A 24712-nucleotide genomic window follows, 5' to 3' on the forward strand; every position below is an offset into this window, starting at 1 on the left:
AGGAAAATAATTTAGTTGGCTACTGCATTGAATAATTAAGGATGTGCATCACCAGTCTTTTCCTATTTCTTATTGAATAAAATCAGCTAACATGCTATCAGCACTTTTATATGAGGAGGGGGGGAGATGAGAACAGAATTTGAACCTATCATCTGACAGATTGTACATCCATGGCTAAGGTGATGTTGACACAATCTGCACTTATTTAACTTTGAGGAAATAATCCTGGGTTGTTGGTGAGTTGAGTGTCATGAGGATCTCCAGTGTTTGTATTTATTTTCAATTATGATACAGGCTGTTGCTTCAAAACAGCTGTATCAATCAGGAAAGGACTTCCCTAACACCAACCAGGATTTTATATGTAGTTCAACAAATGTTTCTAATGCCTTCCTAAGAGCCGTCAGGAAATGGATTTGTGGGTGCTGCAGATGAGTAGGGAGTGAGTTCCGGAAGTTCTCACCCTATTTTCTTTTTACCAGGAAGAGATGAGCGCTTCTCAATACAAATACCTCACTAGCATCTAGGTTATAGAAAGTTATACTCTATATAGCATAGATTTATTACATAAAAACGTAAATCCTGGAGGGTTGCGGTAGTACAAAGCATTAGGACAGTGCTACTTTCTGGAAACATTGAGCCAGACGTCCAATAAGATATCAAGACTGTCGATTCTGAAAGAGTGCATGTTTCTTGGTCACTCGCATCGCATCCCATGGCTTGGCTATATAAAGACTAGTTTTGCCAGGTTGGGCAGAGGTGATTTATATTCTAATCCCGAAGTGGCCACCAAGAATGACCTGGGTTGGGTAAGGGAGTCATTCTGTAGCCTAATAAGAATAGAGAGGGAAGAGCTGGAACTGAGAACACCGAGTGTTCGACGACTCTTAATGCTGAAAACTACGTCATTCTCTGAACCTTATCTTTTGGGATCATTCACCACATATGAACGATTTTTGTTGACTAGGTTCCGCCTGGGTTTCTTTCACTTTATGTTGGCCTTGCCTAGGGGCAGCCGCGTAGCTAGGGGGGGTGGTCCGCCCCAGGCGGCACCTTTTTTGAGGCAGCACCTTTTCTGAGGCGGCCGCAGCCGCACGGGCCGGCACTGACCGGCACTGACTGTCATAGGCCGAGGCCCGTTGCGGCCGCGGCGGCTGCTGTGACACACACCGGTGGCGCTCTTTACTTTTACATATGGCAATATGTAAAGTTAGCACTAAGCACTGACTGCACAGAGTTCTTATGGGCATTATAATAAATAAATACTGACTGTAAGTGTAAACACAGACTTAGTTGCTGTCACGGTCGGCCCGGGTTCGAAATTAAATAAAAATTCAACATTCATCATGTGATGACCGTTGTTGGCCTGCCCCTCCTCATCCCAACCTCGCTCAGTCACGCTAGTACTCCTCCAAGGCCGTCAATCCAGTGGTAGCATGCGTGGCGCGCACTAGCGCAACCAATGACGGCCCTGTAAGGACTTTGGCCAGCCCTCGCCGTGCCCAGCCAGCAGTGTGACGCGTTACGCACTCACCGCCTGCCTCACGTCCCCTATGCTCGCCCCACGTCATCGTGTCGAGCCTGGAGTTGGAGGAGTGCGTCACTACCATTCTCGTCATCTTTCATCTTGCCTGCAGCCCCCTGCATACGGCCGGGCCAGGGCCAGCGGCAGCGCAACTATAAAATAATTCAGGTGAGGAAAGGAAAGATTAAAGATGACCGACCGTTCGTCCAATTACACCTGCAATCATTGCACAACCGGCATGCACCAACAAGTGTTCCACTACTTCCACACTCTTTAAGTGCCCAGACTCGTTTTGCACTCTGCCGTTAGTTAGGATCTATGGCCTTGTATGCACTTCATTGAATTCTAATACCCATTCTGCATGAGTATGAGTTTGCTCAATTAGAGATAAGAGATGTGAGTTAAGAGCGAGCACTGTCTTTATGCGTGAGCACTATGTCTGCCAACCTACCAATGAATGTTGGATTTCTGTGATTTTTTTTAGCTTTTCCATTGCAAACATATTGTTCCAAATTGTACTTTCGAGGGAATTTGCGTGCATTTTAAAATATACGTTAGAATAAGATCCAATCAGAGTGCTCTACCTCGGTAGATGATGTGGTATAACGGCCAAAGCTTCACCCTGTGAAACTGAGGAGTACCCGGTTCGAGTCTCTTAGTCAGCACACATGGGCGTCCGCAGACTTTTTTCCAGGGGGGGGGGCAAAATGTTAACGTCATCACCATCCTCCGACATGATGTGTGCCAGGTGTGGCACGAGAAACACTGGGCCGCAGAACTGCGATAGACTCAATTAAATGACAGGAATCCAGAACATGTGACTGACCCTGCCACAGGCCAACAAACACCGCCTGTAGGGAAAATGCTAAACTTTCTGACAAGCTGCTTTATCTCTGTCTGCTAGGTGTGCAGACTTCTGGGTCCTCGATCCAACACCAATCAAGGCTGTCTTCAGCAACGAATACTTTAAAACCGCCTATGATTAAAGCACCAGAGTAAATATACTGTATGCACAGTGTATGTTAGGGATCATTTGTAGCGCACATATTTACCAATATTGGCTTCTTGGTGCTAGAATTCATGATAAATATTATCCAAAGTTAAAGCACAACGTCAAAGTCAGTAATAAATAATACAGCACTCACACACACTAGTGATTCGCCAAGGGGTACTCCCTTTACTAGAATTCCTCGGGCATTGCAAAATTTTACACACATTCAATTAATTTATACAAAATAAAATGTATAGGTCCAATTATTAGCTATATTTTTGGAAAGAAACCTAGAGTCCCTCTACGTGTAGTCAATGTCAAACAGAAAACATGCACATGTTTAGGGATACAATAATGTCCAGCTTCCTTATGCAGAAGCCCGGCACCGTAAATGTGTGGCACGTTTCGGCGCCCGCAGCGGCGGCACATCACAGGCCCATGGATGCTGAGTCTTACACAGTGATCGAAGTGGGGGGAAAAAGTAGGCGAATCAGAGGGCGGAGAATCAGAGGGTGGAGAATCAGAGGGCGGGAATAACCCAAGAATTGGATATGTGGGTGGATCCAGAGGTGTGGCCAGAATGCGCAGAGATCCCAATTTTTAGTATTTTTTTTGGCATTTCACTGGACAGTTTAATCAACCAATGGATACACATGATTATTAAAGGTTATAATGAGTTATTGACATTAAAATGTATTCACAAAGTGGGATATGCTTCTAATCACAGAATGTACCAAATACGATAAAATATGGAAACACAAGCCATTTGTCTCTGAGCCATGGAGTTTCAGTCATCAGCACTTCTCCCTTTTTCCACAACAGCAGTTCAAACATGAATGGCAAAATATCCTAGTTTACAAATGTTTTCTCTAAAATTATGGCTCTGCCATAGTTGCCTCATAATGCAAGATCTGCTGCATGATCTGACCATTTAAACTAATAAATTGTTTGTAGCTCAAACATATCAAAAGTTAATAAAAAATGTGAATTGTGTTGCTGCGGAGTGGATGGCCTATTGCAAAGGTTGACTGGTCACCTTTCTCACTGCTGCGTTTGTATGTTACACTGGTACTAATAAGGCAAAATCTTTCCAGAGACTGTTAGCATGTGAACACACGTCAAAATAATAAAATATCTGAAAATATACTTCATTAAGCTGCAGCCTTATTTTTAATGCATAATTTAGTCAACACTACGGCATCATTTTGTCATCCTTTGCTGCATAATTAATTCCAGTGGCCCCACAGCAGGCAGCACATGTTAAAAAAGTGATTATAAATGAAGCAGGGAGACTGTGAAGTTTGTGAACTTAGTTTGGTGTGTGTGCAAATCCTGCATTGTCAATTCCTGGTGAGTTGCAGCTACTACTGCTGAACCAAGGCTAATGGAGGTACCTATGTGTGAGGCAGACTGGCCTCAAGGGCAGGGCCAGCCATAGCACTGGTGGTGTCCTGAGCATTAATGTTTGTTAGTGACTCCCCAATGACCATCTCTGCCATGGATTCCCTCACTACCACCCTTTAACTGTGCCCCCACCCCAAGTCTCCATAACCACTCTCTCTCGGATGCATTTAATTTGATTTACAGCACCACTCATACCATTTTAGGGTGTCAGAGCACTTTCCATCACACACATTACACAGAGACAATCAATATGTGTGTAAATCACTGTATAGAAAATGTTACATAAGACTAAGGACTACTAGGTGTAGGAGTCACATGACAACCATACTAGTAGCCCGTATAGTTTTATAGTGATTGGTCTGGAGAAACACAAAACCCGGAATTTAAAACATAATACCATGGTTGGGGGTTCTCCTTAATATTCAGAATTGATTTCTGTCCAAAAGAACACTTTTTGGGACATTAGGATAAACAAAGACTGCAGTTTGTATGCAGCTCTTAGATGACAGTTAATAGCTCACTGTTCTAAGTTAGGATTTTAAGTTATAAACTGCAAGTAACAAAATGATCTCTCTGACAAAAGCAGTACCCACTGACCTATTTACATTATGGCACATGTTCTTTGCAGCCGGTACATTAACCCTCTGAGCTAACTTCCCATGAGTCAAAACTTCCACTGACAAAATTCTGATCTCTCTCTAGGAAGAACATTAATCACCAGAGTCATCATGACATTTTTATTGTTGCTGAAAATTGCTGGTGGCCAGGAAGGAGGCAGCAAGCGTTTTTAAAACCACAATATACTTGCAAACATGATGCCACCACCTAAAGTCAGCACCCGGTGCGGTCACACTGGTTGCACCGCCCTAGAGCTGGCCCTCTCAAGGGTTCTGTGACATCAGTGACAGAGTCACTATTGTTCTAGGGCATGCTGCTTCAAAGTTCTGCTCGCAAGACTGGAGGTGAACTTCAGTATGGATAGTGGTGGACAAGCCTTGAAGGTTAACCTACACTTGTCATGCTAGGGTCCACCTGCTGGTGCGAAGGCACCAGGGCCTCTAAGGTGTTGCGAAGCCTTCAAAGGTCTAGCATGTGATTGTGTTCTCGCAGGAGAGTGGTCTGGTGGACTGGTTATTAAGGCTGAACCTGGTTCCCAGTTCCAAATTCAGCAGCTCTGACCATAGTCTCACATCCTCTCCCCCACTGAACACCGTACAGCCCCACTGAGAAAAACTCCCACTGTCTTCAACTACAACCCAATTGTTGCCCGCTATAAACACCTAGATGTGGCTCAATTTAAATTACGATTCAGAAGAGGGGTGGTGATAAACAGAGTGTCTGAATTAAGCAGACCACTCTTACTCAGTCCAAAGATCAGGGCCTGATCCATCACCGTTATTTAGCTCACTGCACCATCCCAGCTCAGAACCTGGCTATATGCAAATTAGTCTGTCCCGAGCCCAGTGCATCATGGGAACAGGGCAGACCAAACTACCAAGCCAATTCTTCACCAGAAAGGAGACAAGCTTCCGGGGACCAGTTTCTGGCATTTCAGCCGTCGTCGGCCCGGCTTGCTTGAATCCTGATGGTGCAGTGAGCAAGGGACTCATGTCTGAGTATACCCTGCCACACCTATAGTGGCCAAAAACGATTCAGAAGGGGGGTGGTGATGAACAGAGTTTCTGAATTAAGCAGACCACTCTTACCCAGCAAAGATCAGGGCCTGATCCATCACCGTTATTTAGCTCACTGCACCATCCCAGCTCAGAACCTGGCTATATGCAAATTAGTCTGTCCCTGGCCCAGTGCATCATGGGAACAGGGCTGACCAAACTACCAAGCCAATTCTTCAGCAGAAAGGAGACAAGCTTCCGGGGACCAGTTTCTGGCATTTCAGCCGTCGTCGGCCCGGCTTGCTTGAATCCTGATGGTGCAGTGAGCAAGGGACTCATGTCTGAGTATACCCTGCCACTCCTACAGTGGCCAAAAACGATTCAGAAGGAGGGTGGTGATAAACAGAGTGTCTGAATTAGGCAGACCACTCCTACCCAGTCCAAAGATCAGGGCCTGATCCATCACCGTTATTTAGCTCACTGCACCATCCCAGCTCAGAACCTGGCTATATGCAAATTAGTCTGTCCCTGGCCCAGTGCATCATGGGAACAGGGCAGACCAAACTACCAAGCCAATTCTTCACCAGAAAGGAGACAAGCTTCCGGGGACCAGTTTCTGGCATTTCAGCCGTCGTCGGCCCGGCTTGCTTGAATCCTGATGGTGCAGTGAGCAAGGGACTCATGTCTGAGTATACCCTGCCACACCTACAGTGGCCAAAAACGATTCAGAAGGGGGGTGGTGATGGTTTCTGAATCAATTTAAACTACGCACTAGACAAGAGCAATATGCGGCCTACAAAAAAATAAGTAATAACATCCTGGAAAAAGCAAACACTTATAGGGACTGCAACATTTAGCAACCATGAGAAATGTAAGCAGGAACAACATGGTTACCTTAATGCTTTTACACTCACTATTCAGAAATCAGTGAGTGCTTTTGCCTGAAAAGTTAAGGACACAACTACAGGGCCCTGAATGGACCCATTTCATTGGCCATTGCTTATATCTTTACACATAAGCAGTATGGTAAAAAGACCACATCCCTGGACGCAGAGCCGCAGCACACATTTTGTTTTTCAATCCACACATTGCAGTACCTCCAGGATTGGTGCACTAGTTCCAAGTCCAGGGAAAACAAAGACAAGAAAACGAAAATAGCGCTTCACTGGCAAACTCTGTAAAAGTGGCACTAATGTGTTTCAGTGTGAATAAAATCAGTTTGGGCAGTTTGCTACCACTCTGTCTTACTTTATTTAGTTTTTTATCTATTTTTCATATTTTTAGCCTTTTATTCCCAATGCTGCATTTTGGAATTAAAATGTCAGAAAAATACGACATTTCCAGCAAAAGCGTCTTTCATATTTTGGATCCATTTCACAGGGAAGCAAATACAAGAAAGGAGAGGAAAGAGAGTGAGAACCCCGTCTTGAAGTCACGGTTTTCATGGGCGTCCGCTGGGGGGGGCAAGGAGGGGTGCTCCAGGGGGGGCAAGCACCCCTCCTTGCCCCCCCCCTGCGGACGCCCATGTCAGCACAGTCTCTTGCGATTCTGGACAAATCACTTAATCTACCCTTGCCTAAAAATGAATGTGAAATGTAATTGGTTCTCGGGTCGAGTTCGCACTATATAAAAAAACGTATGACTACTTTATTTCTTAGATTGCATTATTATAGACGTGCTCAAGCCACGACTTATAGGTACGTAGCATAGGACATAGATATTGTCTCGTACACATTTTTATAGGGTTGTGGCCTTTAATGTGTAAAGGAAAGGGCCCTGCTCTTAATGACCATTGAGCTGCTCTCAGATGTAACATGCACCCTGCAGACTTGCCTGCAGGACACCATTAAACAATTTAAGAAAATAAGTGAAACAACATTACTAAAAAGAGTTTATAGCACTGTAATCCGATTGCACAGGAGGCAATTGTACTGGCTATAGGGTACGGTGAAAGGCGCAGCCTCTCTTCTGCACGTGCAGAGAATGGCTGAAGGGCAAGTCCTGCGGGCTCTGCAGTCACGAGGAATAAATAACTGCAGTGGATGTACCCAGCAACAATAAGACACGATCACTGCCCTTTTGTTTGCTCAGTTTAATCTGTGAATCTATTGAAGGAGCACTGGGCATTGCTGTGAGTACTGGGAAGAGGGCATGGCGGTGAGTACTGGGAACTGCGCATGGCTGTGAGCAGAGTCAACTCTAGGGTGGTGTTGTGTTAATGCAGTGGGCAGTGGGCACCCAAACATTAATCTACATTTGAGTAGTAAGGGTTGGTTGGTGGCTCCTGGTAATTTCAAGGGTAGCACCAGTCTTGTTGGGCATCAATCTTGTTGTTGGATCAAAACAATTACAAAACGATGTTGAGATGTTTCAAAGTTGAGAGGATACCTGTTATGTGTAAATGCCAAGGGTGCAGTCTTATGTGTAGTGGTGGAAATTAATAGAAACCTAAATTCATTGTGATTGTGAAAAAAAACACTGTACAAATTCCGTGTGGTACTCCTGCGTGTAAGAGGATGCCCTCAGCTATTTATGTGAGAAGTAAAATTAGCATTGTCGGGAGCAAGTACTATTCTGGGTGGGCTAAGACAGAGTTATTTCTCGACTGAGCTGGCATGTTATGCAGGGGTGATATAATTAGGCGTGGACTGTTTTTGGCAGTTGCAGGTTGTCCAAGGGGAAATTGGGAATTCAGCAGTAACATGCCAACTTGTCCCTTTGTAGTGTTCTTCACTGTGTTACTGTGTATGATCATAAATGCTTTACACACTGCCTCTGAGATAAGCCTAGCTGCTCGTGCTACGCTACCACAGGGTTGAGCAGGGGTTATCAAAGGGTGTAGCCCCCTTACTCTGACTTAGGAAGAAGGGTCCCCACTTGGAGAGTGGCCAGCCATTGCCAACTAGACACTCTCATTTCTAACAAACTACCATTCCGATTTTGAGAGGAGTAAACATCTCAATGCCCATTTGATTCCCCATGTTCGACTAATGTTCTGATTTATTACCTTTGCCTCAAATTGTAAAGCGCTCTGATATTCTTCGGGATCAAGTTCGCGCTATATAAAACTTTATAAATAACTAAATGTAACTTTCATGATCGAGGTAACTGTTAGCAGCAATACTACGTGTCTCTCCTCGGAGACTCGGACATCTTTCAAGTGCTCACCGTCCTTTATCCCCAGCACCCCCCCAGGGGCGGCAATCTGAGGGGTAGCCCCGGGCACCACAAGCTCTAGCTACGCCCCTGCCTAGGGGAGTGGCAGAGGAACGATTTTAGCACCCTGTGGCTGTGATGGCATGTTTCCTTAAGATCTGCTCCATTTTTTACTTATTTGTAGTTTCTATGCGACCCCCCGGAAAAATGTTATTGTCCCGATTTTAAGAAGGGCGAATTTTAGGCAGGCTCATCCAGCTCTCATCTACCTTCAATTCTTACATGAGGAATTTGTTTTATTTATGTTTAACGTCCTCAAATCTGCAGTAAAATGTAGGGCCTATTTAGAATAGATATCAACTATTCTCTAGGTCATTAAATAATTTTATTTTCTCCTCTACGATAAACGTACATAGGATCCCGGGTGTCACTGATTTTTATCATTGATTCATTGAATCATTATTAGGGGATTAATGGTATTTTACATAGTAGTTTATCTATGATTCGGTTTTGGTTTTGCTTCAGGTATCTATGTATTGATCTGTATAATGGTTTTATGAGATTTTATGAATTACTGTTTTATATATTCACAACTTTTATGGTTTTATATCTGAAAACCGAATAAAGTATTTGATTCATTGATTGATATCAAGGCTGGGATAAGCAGAAAAACAGTTATGTAATCAGAAATGATCACACAGAAAAATTCAAAGTTGTGGAAAGGGTGGGGTGAGGTAAACCACTTACTTGAAAGACTCCATATTCTCTTCATTTTAGAATTCATGTTCTCATCTGCAGCTTTACTGGTTAAAGTACTGGGCATTACCGATGCAATGGATGGTGCTACCTGGATCAGCATAAAGGCAAGGGCACTAAAATAGGTTTTCACAGCACCTTTGTTTCATATGTTTCTTCTTTTGGAACTTAATTTTCAATTAACACATTACATGCCATGGTTAGAGAATGCTTGAAGAACTTCCGGGGGCATGGGGAGGGGGGAGGTAGTAGGGGTAAGAGTTTGGGGAGGAACCTTCTTGTCACTTCATGCTTCTTCCCACACAAACCACAAGTAGCTCTTATCTGTTTTTTGTCTTTATTCCAGCATAGGGTACTGCATTTTGTTTGTGCATGGTCTGAACAAGCTCTGCACATCTCTTGGCAAATGGGGAACTACTACACTGACCTTGTTCACCTTACTTCTTCTCCTTCTGTTTTCATGGAAAACTATAAAACAGAATGAAATCTGGTTGACAAGGGAGTCTCTCTTCAGGTAAGAAACTGTCAATAACGTTTCTTAATCACTGACCACAGTTGTGGCCATGTTTGTTAAAATAAAAGATGAAGATGTGAGCAGACAGTTGAGCCAATCATAAGATTAAAACTCTATTTAGAAGTATAATTTCAAGATGAGCAGTACACATGTATTTGTATATGAAAGAACAAAAACTATGTTATAGTATTCACGATTTAGTATGTTTATCACTGATGATGTTATGATAAACTGGTTCAATCTGGGCTAGTGGTTGCTAATCTGGTTATTCGAATGTTCATTTTTAAAACATTGTGAACCTATCTGGGTGTTATTATTAACGTTATTAGAACACTGGAATGTTAGGACCTTTGGGCCTTTTTTGAAGACAGTGTAGTGGCTGGGGGCTAATAATGATACAGTCCTTCTGCTCCAACATTCCACTGTTTTCTTTCTGTGTCTCCCTGATTAGTTTACAACATTTTACCCAGTGCAACCCAGTGCTTAATGTGTAACATTATATGTGCCTGGGCCTCAGTAGCCTGAGGCAGGCACCATCGAAGGTTAGGGTACTGAATACCAGTCCTGTGCAGTCTTGGTTTCACTTCATGCCTCTTTAATAAGCCACCAGACACTCCCTGCCTCCTTTTCTCACTCCTTTTCATTTTCTCATGTCACTATAATTACCTCTTTCTCTTTCTTTCCGACTTTTGTGTTTTTCCTCACTCTTGGTCTGAATCAAAATTTGTTGAAAAAAAATAAGTGCTGGCCTCCAAACATAAGCTTGACTTGGTTACCCTATTGGACAGTACATTTATTGGCACAAAACCTAGCCCAGAAAAACTGCAAATATTAACTACTAATCTTTAGATGACATCCTCTAACGGAGGACTTATGGAGCATTGTATGCAGTTGTCTCTCAATGGATAAACTTGTTGCAAAACATTTAGAGGACATCTAGGTTATTAGCTAACTGAATAGATACTGTTTAATAACTCTGTGAAACTCAAATTTCCAGATTACTGACTATACATTGGCAAACTTAGTCTCACATGATTATTGGATAAAACATTACAATCCTAAATGCAGTTGCCACAAGTTTGATTTCCTTCGCAGTGTTTCTCTGCAGTGTTATCAGTATTGTTAATGTTCTACCTGTGATTGGCACACTCTGACAAGTCTTTTTATAGTGTCTCTCCAAAATCTCATCACATGGCTAATAATACAGTAAATTTTGCCCCTAGAACATAATGCCATTGTCAGAACCCCGTTCAGGAGGCCACAGGGCACGCAGGGGCTACAGGACCTAACCATGGGAGGTTAAGGCCTTTTACACTTGATGTCCTGTGGCCTGAGCTACTATTGATTCTGAGTAACTGGGCCCAGTACCCCTCCTGCACTTAACTGTCTGGATAGCGTAGTCCTAGCAGCCAAGGCTTCCCCGGAGGTAGATGTAGATACGGATTAGTAAACACAGGCTCACAAGTCAAAGAGTGAGCAGCAATAAATCATTGCTCAGCCAAATACTCACTTTTATGAAAAAAAGCTATTTTATTTCTACCGCTACCAACACAATTGGAAAATACAACAGTTGTGAACAATTACACAATCCTCCTCTGAAGTTAGGGCTCTAGTGTCTCTCTGGTGATTTCTTGTCCCACTCATTCCTCATGTTAGTAATTGTGATTATTCCCCATTTACTACCGGTAAGATCCTGAGTATGCCCCACAACAAGTCCAAGTCTCTAGAGTCCACTACGACCCTGATATGAAGTCAATAGTGTTCCAATATACAAGTCCTTGATTTAGCAGCAAGTTCCCTTGCAACCGTCAGGCCTGAATCAAATCCTACACGCTCTGGCAATATTTAAGCATTCAAAGTCCTGGAGTGCACCTTGTCTACGGCAACTCGCAGCGGCTCCCGTGCAAATCAGGAAAGTCAGCCAAACGCCACATCAGCGCTTTAACTCGGAGGGAGCAAGTTGCCTCTCTCACAGCTGCATTCCTGCAGCTATTCCTGCAGGGTTATTGCTGGCAGCGCTCCTGATGGGAGGGATGGCTAAGGTGACTCTCTCTTGGTCCTATTTGGATGACGGTGCTTCCACAGCGTCCTTACTCATCCAATGGGGTCGAATCTATTGCAGCCCTTGTTGATTCCAGTAACCTACAGGTCACCAGCGCTCGGTGTCCACAGCCTCTGGGCCAGTCAACACAACCAAGTTATCCACAGCAGTTCCTCCTGGCATACAGGGTTGTCATACCACTGCCACACAAGGCGTCAACCTTAACTACTTAGCAGCATTTCACCACAGTAGACCCTCCTGGGATACGGGGTAGCTGCACAGCTTCCGCACAAGGCTTCAGCCGTTCCTGCACAGCAGTCTTTACCAGGCGTTGTTGCTCTAGGATTCAGGGCAAGTGGTCTTGGATTCACTGGATGTAGATCCCTCACCCAGCAGGGAGACTAGCACGCCTTGGCCCCCAGTCCTATTCACAGGCAGAAATCATGCAGAGCTTCCCACAGCCCATCTGGCTGCTTGATGATGTCATAACCTTTCCTTCTTATAGCCTATTTCCAGGCACCAAATGTGATTTAGAGTCTGAGTCTTTAAAGTGTTATGTTGGAATTCTGCTGCTTTTGAAGTACATGCTCCTCTGTGCCACTTTCCTCTTCAGAAGCAGTCTGTCACAGTAGGGATGTCTCTGAAGCTGATAGTCCCACAACACAGGCCATGGCATTAACTAAAATTCATAACTGGATGTCAGCCACAGTGATATGTGCATCAAAAGGCCAGCCTAGGGCTCCAGGCCCTAATCTTTATGATTCTCTTATCAGTCCCATCTCCTTCCTGATATGTCCTAAGGCCTTTTCCTTGTGACTTCTCACGGAATCAAAGTGCACCCTTTGAAGTATACAGGAGAGGTCGGGCTCTTCCCTCTCCAGTATATGTCCTACCCATCTTTAAAGAATGTAGCAATCCACACATCTGTCTTGGGGGATCTCTCTACCTCCACTCCATGTTTCACCATGCAGGTCTGGGTCTCCCAAAATAGAACCCAGCGCCCTTCATGTATTGTACCATCCACAGGCATACATACACCCAGGACATGTATACAGCAAACACATCGTACACAGTACTGTACCCTCTATGCACTGTACCATTAAGAGGAACACAAACATCCAGCACTTGCATTTAACATGCGCATACTGCCCAGCACTTTTATGTACTGTACCACTCACAGGTACACATACACCCAGCACATGCACTCATCTTGCACACCCTGTACATTTAATTTATTGTACTACTCACAGGTACTCATACATCCAGCACATACACTTATCCTTCATGCACTGAACAGCACTACATCCTTCAGGTACCACACCACTCTCAGGTTCACCTGAATTTACTCGTTGACTCCTAGTGAGCTAGCCCCCTGTTTTTAACTGCAGCGAGGGACCCCCTGAATAAAGTTCGTTCCAGGTACCCTTAGCTACATTTTAATATCCCCTTTTTCACTACCACACACCACCCTGCCCACACACCCGCACCTCACCATAAGGCAGTTGGAAAAAGATCTCCGCCAAAGAGCCCCTCTTTGAGGTGAGCCCGTCGGGGATTGCACCGCCTCCCCGACGAGGAGCAACCGCCGATGATGAAGCATGACATCCTTCGGGGTGTGTGAGGCCAATCCATCCAACAAAATGGATGCCCTTGGGTGTCACATCCACACCTTTGGTCACGCCAACTAATCTTCCCTCTAGTCACGCTCAGGAACAGTCCAGTACCCCCCTTGTTGCAACCATAGGTTAAAAAGTACCATTTGACTCTTACTGATCATACAAGGTATGTTGCCACCGCTGCACCTGTGCTGCTTAGCTCCTGGTGAAGACAGGAGCCTTCCACCACCATGAGGGTAGCACTTTCGGCTCTCCTCCTAGACCAACCAGACCACAATACATGAGACAGGCCTATGTCATAGCGCTTATGCATGATCTGTGCTTACCTATGACAACAAAAATTAGGGATCCTGGCGTCAGTACATTTGGGTACTCAGGGCAGGGGTGCATGTCCATTACGATGCAGAGCATTTTTCTGGCTCAAAAGCCTCAATAAGACTGAAATATTTTATACACAAACCTAACAATGCTGGATAAAGACAAAATAATTTTGTTAAATCAGATTGAATGGACGAGCTTACATAACAGCTGGACTTAGAGGTTGAAAAGCATTGGCATAAGGGCAGACCTCTGTTGAACTCTGTAAGGTGTTACTGATTCCTCAGTGTGGAATACAGGGACAGGAACATAGCTGCTCTCGTTAGATAGAAAGGAGGAGATCCAAGCCTAGGCCCAACAGTTTTAATAGGATGCTATGGCCGACCATATTAAATACAGCCGAGAGGTACAGCAGCATATCTCCCATCTGTACATCATCTTGCCTACAACTGAGAGGGCTTAAGATGGGGACTAGCACTGCTTCCATACTGAACCCAGCACAAAGTCCTCCTTGCCATCATCAAGTAGCTTCTCGAATTACAAGTAATTTGCTAGCCACTTCACAAGATGTTTTTACATAATTCTAGTGACCTTCAGTAGTTGTGTTAAAGGATGGTACTTTTTCAGATCAGAGGTATTAAGCCTGGTATTGAATTATATCATTTAGTGGAGGCAAAGACAGGGACATGTACACGTTCTAAGAATCCTAAAGGCATTGTGTAATTCACAGATAATGGAGAGTGACAATTTGCAAGAAGTACAGTGACCCTGAATAATACATTGGGTAAGTAAAGTAAACAAGCTGTAATACTTGGCACTATATAAAACTCACACTAATAAATATATACATACATAAATAAATCCATGAATATTATAGCCTGTGCACACATAAAATAAGGATTTAGAATATGTGATTTCAATATCAAAATCACTTAGAGGATTTGAAAGTAGACAGAATTAAAACTGAGCTACAACCTTAGATCCTGAACAGTTATTGTAGAAGAACAGTGACACCGGCCCTCGTCAGCAGCAGACTGGACTACGGCAACGGATGTACGTTGTTACAACGCATGCTTTTACCACGCATGCTTTTACAAAGCAGGTTTTTCAATGCAAGTTGTTACAACGACTTGCATTGGGGGGTGCTGGATAGTGAATAGTTTAATTTACTATTCTAACTCCAGTCCCCGTGGATAGTAGGAAAGGGGTTGGATAGTAAGTTAAACTATTACCTATCCTAGAGGCTCCCCCAGCGCAATTTGTTGTAATGACTTGCGTTGAAAAACCTGCGTTGTAAAGGCACTGCGTGGTAAAAGTTGCGTCGTAAAGGATGTTTCCCACGGCAACGCACTCTATGCAGGAATCCCAGCCAAACACCTATGATGACTACAACGCATCCAAAACGCCTCTGCCCGACTGATCGTCAACGTCCCCTGCCGCAGCCACATCACCCCCCACCTGAGAGACCTACACTGGCTCCTATTCGACAAGAGGATCACCTTCAAGCTCCTCACCCACGCACACAAAGCACTCCACAATGCCGGACCAGCCTATCTGAACAGCAGACTCAGCTTCTACACCCCCACCCGTCAGCCTCTCCCTCGCCGCTGTTCCCCGCATCCAACGAACAACCTCCGGCGGCAGATCCTTCTCCTACCTCGCCGCCAAGACCTGGAACACCCTCCCTACCAACCTACGGCAGACCCAAGACCTACTCGCCTTCAGAAGACTCGTCAAGACCTGGCTCTTCGAGCAGTAGCGGCACCCCCTCCACTCAGCGCCTTGAGACCCTCACGGGTAAGTAGCGCGCTTTACAAGTACTCTGATTGATTCATTGAAAGCTATTGTAAGACTGGGCAAAGTGGTCACTGAGTACTGGATAGAAAATTATGAATGAACATGCAGTTAATCCTCAACCAATAAGTAATCAATATGCAAAAGAGTCATACCGTTATTCGATGTATGAATCCCTGCGGTGTCCCCATTACTGCGACCATTTAACATTGTAAAATAAACTCTTAGAAATGCTCTGATAGAGTCTTGTCGTGCATATTTAATTTAGGAGTAGGAAATAAAGGTTCGGGCACAACCATGGTTCATCATAGACTTTGACTGCTGTATTGGTAATAACGTGAGACTCATTTTGATCTTATGATATGTTCTGTTATGTTATGGGTATTTCTAAAGTGCAACAATTATCCGGAGGTGTTGAGGCGCTACACCTTGAAACAGAGTTCATAAGACCAACTAATAGTTAAAATTCCAACTCTTCAGTGCCTTCCTGAAAGACAAAAGATCATGCAAGGATGTAAAACGCACAGTGATAGTATTCCAGGAAGTTGATAAGGAAGTTCCTGGTGAAAATGACAGAAGCTTCAGGGAAAAAGCAGGATACCAGATCCAAGCAGATTCTAGCTTCAAGATAGAGGTCCCAGTATCCCGCTGAGGCAATAAATACACATTGAACATTGCAAACCCATAACATCCAGCAAAGCCTTGTGTGGAGAAAGCCCTGTTGTGACTGCCAGGACATGACTGGGACAGATCAAACCTCAGGAATTGTAGAAACATTCTTAGTATTGTAGCAAAAGGCAGAGAAATTGAGAATATTAACAAAATTGACCGTCCAGATTTATTGGGGAGTAAAGAGAAATACATTATAAGGCTCTACAAGTTCTTGCAAATCATCCAGATTGCATCTAAACCCCAACTGCGCTTATAAAAGAAACAGAATAACCTCACACTGACACAAATTGGTCAGCACGACACCAGGGCTGTCTTCCACTTGGAAAACAATCTATTAGAAAATGTAACATTCTTTAATACTCATCACGTCCCATGCTGTGCATGGTTTGCTCCTGGAAAAACACTATGGAAAAACCCCCACAGGTGGAGATATTTCTCCACCATGAGTCCAAGAGTACCAACTCCTGCAAGGGTTGGGAAGTGGGCGAAACCAGGAGTGGTGATCCTTGGAATGTTTGTTGACTCCCACCAGGTCGCACACTGCTGGGAATTCACAAACTCTAATCCAATCCTTACCAGCCTTGAAAATACTCGAGATTTAATCTAGCTGAGGGCTGGAGTAGCTTCTCGTCCAGCATAGGAGAAGGGAAACTAATCATCCCCAAACGTGGAGGAGGTAGGGGAAGAAGTTTCTTGATGGAGACAAACGTTGTCTACATAGTGAAAAAATAAATAGGCATTTGCACACGGCCTTCATTTTCCTAATCTGCAATTCAAGTCTATGCACAATTAGTGATAGGAGAAAAGCAACCCAGTAGAATATGTCACATGACATTCTTAAGTGTATGTCTAAAAACTAGTGACTGGCAAAGTTTTTAAAGTATAGTACTGGAAATGTTTATGAAGTCCAAAAAGTAGTAAATCTGAAACGGTTTGCAGGAGTTCTATCCGTGATTTGTTTCTGATTTCTAGGTATAAGGAAATGACCAGGAATCACTGTGTGTGAATACCATGTTTCTACACCCTTAATACATACAATACTTACTTCAAGCATATGTTGGGGAATAAAATATATATAAATAAAAATGTAAATGTTTGTTTGTTCAAAATCGCAAATCTCCGAAAGTTCTTCACCCATTGCTTTGAAATTTTAACACAACATTGGATTCGAATACGCCCGTGTTTTTATATACACAAAGATGGATTCCAATATGCGTGTGTTGAATACACGCATGTTTTTAATCGAAAGCCCGAACAGACACATAAAAATGTCAATGTTCGTTTTTTCTAAATCTTAAATCTCAGAAAGTTCTTCACCAATGGATTTACGCCCAGATCTCTGTAGTGGGGTGAATGTATGGCATTGTTCTGCATTCGATCCATCAACTGTTGTTTTTGCACAACGTTGGATTCCATTAGCGCGTGTTTATATATACACAACGTTGGATTTAAATACGCGCATGTACAATACGAGCGTGTTTTGAATCGAAAGGCTGAACAGACCCTATTCATTTGCTTGCTGCGCAACAACTATAAGGGATGCATAGAGACAATAGTCTACAAATATTAGGATGGACAGTTGGTGTCAGGATGGCAGACCGGGAAGTGGGTGGAGGGAGGGGGGAGAAGTTGGTTCTCTTTGCAACATTAAGAAAGGACACATAGAGACAATAGTCTACATATATTAGGATGGACAGTTGGTGTCAGGATGGCAGACCGGGAAGTGGGTGGAGGGAGCGGGGAGGAGTTGGTTCACTTTGCAACATTAGATCGTGTTTATATATACACAACGTTGGATTCGAATACACGCGTGTACAATACACGCGTGTTTTTAATCGAAAGGCCGAACAGACCCTAGCGATTTGCTTGCTGCACAACAACTACAAGGGACGCATAGAGACAATAGTCACAAAAACATATTGTGTACCCACAAGCATTGTGAAATTAAACATATTAGAAACGTGCGCTTACTCTTTTCTTTCTCTTCCATTTAACCAGACAATGCGTGGCCGGGGTCAGTTATATATATATATATATATATATATATATATATCTGAAAAAAAACAAAGGTTACTGGGACTTTATAGTTAGGAAACAGAATTTTAAAAAACTTAGAAATTTACTTAAAAAACCAAATATTAAAGGGATGTGATTTGGGGCTACCAGATATTTCTATTTTTTAAACCTAAACATCTCTGAAACTACTGATCGGATTTACACCAAATCGCATAAAGCACGTTTTCTGGACCAACATCTAGCTGCTGCCAAATTTGGTGAATTTCCGTTCAGCGGTTCGGGCTGTAGTTAATAATAAAATAATAACATTCCCAGTAGACATAATAAGGGGAAAGTGCATTTTGGGACCCCCTTTTTTCTCTGCCCGCTTGACGGGTCACCCTGAAATGTTCAACACAGCAGCTGAACCAAAAAGGAAACGTTTTTGAAAAATATTTGTCAAGCCGCGCCATTGCTATTGGCAAAAAAAAAAACGCTTTTTCTATTGAAACTTTGGTCTTAATATATATGTATATATATATTAAGGAGCGGACTCGTGTGGTTAAGGCGTTGTGGGGACTCGGGAGGAGTACTTTGTTCCAATTGCCCCGTCTGCTACAGTTCCATACAGCACTCCTCACAAGCATGATTTACATGGATCACACCATCGTTAGCAGTATCACCTAACTTGCATGCAGTGCCAGTGCATGCTGGGATCCGTGGTTCTCCACAAGAACTGCGGGTCTGTACGTGATACGAACTGACCAATCAGGACAACTTTTAAAGGCGGAGTGACTGGGAGCATTTTGATGGACTAATGGCAGCATGGGGGTGAGAGTTGGCTTTTGAAAAAGGCATTTTGCCGAAACGCGTCATGCCCTTGCTCATGAAATAAAGCCTCTTCCTACAGTACCCCCTTGTGTCTCTTCGTTCTCTTCGGCAGTGAAAGGAACCTTGGCAATATATATATATATATATATAATATACAATTTTTTTTTTTTACGCGAACTTGTTCGTGGGCTGGTGGGAGAAGCACGTGGCCTGGGGGGGACCAACGAAAAATGGTTGGACCACATAATGATCTGAACAAGATACATTGATGACTTGTTTGTCATTTGGTGGGGGCGACAGGTCCTCGGCTGAGGAGTACGTCGCAACGCTAAATGACAACAATCTCAATTTGAGATTTACAAGCACTATCAGTGACAGATCCGTACACTATCTCGACTTAGAGGTCTTTACAGCAGGAAGCTCTTCACAAACAAAACTCTATCGAAAACCCACAGCGGGCAACACCGTATTACATGCGGCAAGTCATCATCCCAAAAGTATGATAAGAAATATCCCTTTTGGTGAGTTGCTCCGCCTTAAGAGGAACTGTTCAGATCAAAGTGATTTCTCACAGGCACGAGATGCAGCTGTAATAAGATTCCAAGACAGAGGCTACTCAAGGGCATTACTAACAGATGCTTTGAATAGAGTAGATCTTACAGACAGAAAGGACCTCCTGGGAAATAAAAGTAAAAATACTGAATCTGAGACAGTGACGAGAATGATTACCACCTACAATATGAGATCCAACGAGTTGGTAGAAATATTTAATAAAAACTGGCATATCCTGAAAACGGATATAGTCCTGAAAAATAAATTACCCCCCAAACCATCTATAACTTACAGGCGATGCCAGTCCCTCAGCGATCATCTAACTAGAAGTCATTTTGAGGACCCCCTAAACAATCTAAAATGAAGTCGATCCAAGGCTTTTTTTCTTGCATGCACTGCAAGGCATGCAAGTATAGTAAAAAGCGGACAAAGTATGAGGGGAGACCAAATGACCCACGACTCACCAGAAAAATCACCAAATTTCTAAATTGCAATTCAGAATTTGTAATTTATTGCCTGGTTTGCCCATGCTCTAAGAGGTATATCAGGAGTACCATCAACCCGGCGAAGAAACGCATCCTAGAGCACATGCGTGCCATAACTAACAGAGATAAGAGCTACCCTGTGGCACGCCACTTTGAAACCCACCATAACAGCAATAGGGATCTATTGACTTACTTCCTTAAAGATCAGCTAGAGAAGAAAAAACGAGGTGGAGACAAGATAAGATCATTAAGGGCACTAGAATCCAAATACATCATCGACCTCCAGAGCTTGCAACCTAGGGGGTTAAACAACGATGAGGAACTTTGGGTACACCTAGAATAGATTATCTGAGGAGACACTCGCACCAATATCTAAATCATAGATTTCAAAACTAAATGGGGTCTTTAAGAACAAATCTGGACAGAATATAGAAGCCAGTCAATAAGACATCTTCCTGATACATCTCTCTCTCCTAATAACAACGCAACTCAACATACAACCACACTGACATGTAGGCCCATACAGGGCGAAAGAAAAGGAGGAGGTAACATGTAAATAACTGCTAACACCCATTCAGTGTGGGATAAGAAACGCATATCAACATACACGGAAAATATATAAGGGGAGAAACAACAATATGTTATCATTTGGAAACACGGATAATGCAAAATGGGACCGTTATCAATGAAAACACAATGTACCCCTGTGATTAAAATAACCACTTGATCTTTAATACATTATGTATGTAGAATTTAGAAATCCGGGTTTTAATATGTGTAGTTCCCTTGAAATCTAAAAGAAATTCATTATCTGTCCCCATGAAATGTTGGTTGTTTGATATGTAATACAATGTTATGCAAACAGAATTTAACCCTTTCCTTGCTGCCGTCGGCCATTGGCCGACGGCAGCACTACCTTCCCAGTGCTGCCGTCGGCCAATGGCTGACGCGGCCCCGCCCGCGCACGGAAACGCCCGCACCGCGGCGTAATTACCGCCGCGGTTAACGGGTTAATATGGTTGGCTCCATATTGTTTTTAATTGCATAAGCACTTTACAGACACCAATCCCCTTATGTAAAAAATGTTGATGTTCCTTGCACTGTGTTTATGATGAAGTACACTGTAAGATGGCCGCCATAAAGAACTTGGCGCTTTAGTCCTCTTTCTATAATTAGAGAGGGGTGGGGATAAAATGGTGTTCATTTTGATGCACTGGTTGACACTGAGGAAGTCTTAACGGTGATACGTGTCTGTTGTCTTGGGGGCAGGGGGGCCTGCAATAAATCACTTTTAACATCAAGCTCAGAGTGCCGTCTACTTTCGTCAGCAAGAAGCGAACGTGTTATTATATATATATATATATATATATATATTCACCGTTCTTTTTCCGCCTCAACTCAAGCCACTTGAGACGGCAGGCCGTGGAGGGTCAGCGACGCCCAATATTCCACTCACTCCGTAGTTATACCAGTTTTGTCGAACAAAACCGCGGTCCACGGCACCACAAGTACATTCAAATAGATTTATTGTGAAGGCAACCCTCTACGCGTTTCGGAAACACACAGTTTCCTTGTTCACGTGAACAAGGAAACTGTGTGTTTCCGAAACGCGTAGAGGGTTGCCTTCGCAATGAATCTTTTTGAAAGCAGTTGTGCTGCCGTGGACCGTGGTTTTGTTCGAGGGAACTGGTATAGTTACCGAGTGAGTGGAATATATATATATTTTAGCTCTGTGGAAAGCGAAACGCTTAATGGCGGCTGGCTTGCTGGATGAAATAAAGCACCTTGACTAAGCACCAACTTATGGGTCTACTCCTTAGTCATTTGGGACTGGGCTGGGGCGGATGCCTCGAGTCGGTTGGCGAATAACATTCATATATATATATATATATATATATATATATATATATATATATATATATATATATATATATATAGATAGATAGATAGATAGATAGATATATAGATATATATCTATATATATATATATATATATATATAGATATATATAGATATATATAGATATATATATAGATATATATAGATATATATATAGATATATATATAGATATATAAATAGATATGTTTATTGATTTTTATATATATATATTTATATAAATATATATCAGCAAAATGTTTTCATTTACTAACATCTTTCATCTTTAAATATAGTTTATACTTTTCATACATTACTCCCAGTGCTTAATTCGATCACCGGTGCTTGAGCCAATCTGCCACATGGTGGTGTGGTCTGCCAAATTTGGATATGATCACATCAACAGCTGTGTATTAGTTTAATATTCATTACAATCACTAATATGCGCCTTCCAAGCCATTTTTATAGATTTGGGGGCGTTGAATAGTATGAGTTGTCACACTTGTGGGGGTGTGATGGTTATTAGTTGTGGTGCTACTGTCATTGGCAGCGCTGGCAGGAGCAATGGATGGGTCAAGCTGCAGTAATCCTGACGAGGGCCTTAGCACTTCCTGTTTTACAAATTGACCAATGAATATTACTCCTATGTCAAAACCTTCGTGGATCAGCTTCTTTGAGTCACGGAGTTAGCGTAAAAGTTATTTTTTCTATTTTAGAGATGTTAGTAGTTTTGCTTAAACATACTTTTATTTGACACTAACATACTTACTTACTTGATGTGGATTAATGCAGACGGAGTCGGCCTTGATGCCCTGTGCCATATTATGATGTGTTTACAAGAGACATACGTTTCCCGTTTAACAAAAATTCAGTTTTTGTGCTGTTCGCTCGTCAAAGTAATATGAAGAATAATTAATGGTATCTTCAGAATTGGTTTGCACTTGATGCTCAAAGTGTTCGACACATTACTAGGACAATGTGCACCTTCTGTTCCGTTTGCACGCTTCGGTTATGCTCCTTTACTGTGTGTCCTGGATGATAAATGAGTGTTGGCTATGCCCTGAAATTAATAATGGTTGGAGAATTGTAGTTCATAGCCGCGCTCGGAGCACACATGTATTTTCTTAAATTTTAGACACACATCAGAGAGAGCTCTGTCCCTTAATAGAGAATCCAAACGTTTATTCAGCATCCCTCAGAGGAGGGGTGTGTAAAATGGATTAACTCACACTGTATCCCTTGGAAGGGAACTGAAGGTGCAGGCATTGAAACAATCATAATTCATCCTGCTCCCCAGGTTTGACCTTGTGCTTCTGCAGTGACATTCCGTTCATCTTTCATCTACTCCTGATCCAGCCTCACTTCCTGCTTCGCCATCTTTCCTGTCACCGGCATTGTCTACACACCAGCCTCCTTCCTGTGCTTATAATGCTTTGCACCTAGAATTGGGAACACCATTTTAGGTCAAATCCGGCAGGTTTTCAACATCACTCTCTTTGGGGCGCAACCAGGGGCGGCTCCTCCGTTATGGCAGAGGAGGGTCCACCCCCCCCCCCCCCCCCTCCAGCAGATGCACACCTGAGAAAAATAAAATGATAATGAAACTGTTTTTTTATCTTTTTTTTTTTTTCGAGGATTTGTCTTCGGGGTGAGGCCATCCATCCATCCTGATGGCTGATGAGGGACATGGAGGAGAAGTGGTGGTCACTGCTATTTGTGCACATGTTGGTTTGGCTGATCATTTTTTGTACGGCCAAACCGGCATGCGCACTGAAATGTCTCCAACCTAACTGCGTTGCTTGGTCTGAGACAGTAGGCCCAGGCTCCCAGTCTCTCTGGGAGCGCAAATCCAAGGCAGGCAGTGCCAATCCTGAAGCTTCTCTCATGCTGCCACCAGCATGAGAGCATCATCAGGATTGGCTGTCGGGGAGTCTGGGAGCCTCAGCCTGTGCTGCAGTGGAGCCACAGGAGCAGCAAGGGGGCGGACGGCACATAAGGTCTTGTTTTTTTTGGCATTGTTATTGTCCATCCTCCAATGTGCCCCCCCCCCCCACGCAGCCCCCTCTCTGTGCTGTCCCCTCGTGCTGCCTCGCCAGTTTTCCCTGACACTGGTCGCTACTGGGTGCAAGCCTCCCTTCTGTGCCTATCAAGTGCTTACCTCTCCTCCCTTTCCCTACCAGAAGCTACTTACAGTGTATAACTTCCTTCTGTACATCCCTCTGTTAAAATGAAGAAAGGTTTGTGCTTTATAAATACAATACATACATACATACACTTAGTTCCTCATCTAGAGCTCGACTTGGACCTGCTAGACCTGTCCAGAGCTCCCCACAGTTGCACTTTCACCATAGCTCAATGCTGATTGAGCTGAATACTGCAGCCTACTCTGCCTTCACTTTTGCTTTTTAGAAACTCTGTTAAAAAACTCCTATGGCCTAGCTCCCATACTTCCACAGGCTTCTAAAATGTTGGGAAAGCTGGTTAATCAACAACTGAGTAAACATTTAGATCTGCAGGAGCTAATATATCCTTCCAATGATGTCTTCTGTTCTAGAAGTAGTAGTGGGAGGGCCTTG

The 24712-nt window shown here is 43.3% G+C and overlaps 1 protein-coding gene across 1 annotated transcript in view; it reads left to right on the top strand.

The window, feature by feature from the left end:
• TMTC1 (transmembrane O-mannosyltransferase targeting cadherins 1) overlaps nucleotides 1-24712 on the top strand; it is a 1524654-nt gene that overhangs the window by 995394 nt on the left and 504548 nt on the right. The window contains exon 10 of the mRNA XM_086952798.1: nucleotides 9789-9956. Within this exon, the coding sequence (XP_086808924.1) occupies nucleotides 9789-9956 (168 nt within the window). The remainder of the gene's footprint in view (nucleotides 1-9788; nucleotides 9957-24712) is intronic.

This window comes from Lissotriton vulgaris, chromosome 1_2 (genome assembly GCF_964263255.1).
Source record: "Lissotriton vulgaris chromosome 1_2, aLisVul1.2, whole genome shotgun sequence".
NCBI classification, from domain to species: Eukaryota; Metazoa; Chordata; class Amphibia; order Caudata; family Salamandridae; genus Lissotriton; species Lissotriton vulgaris.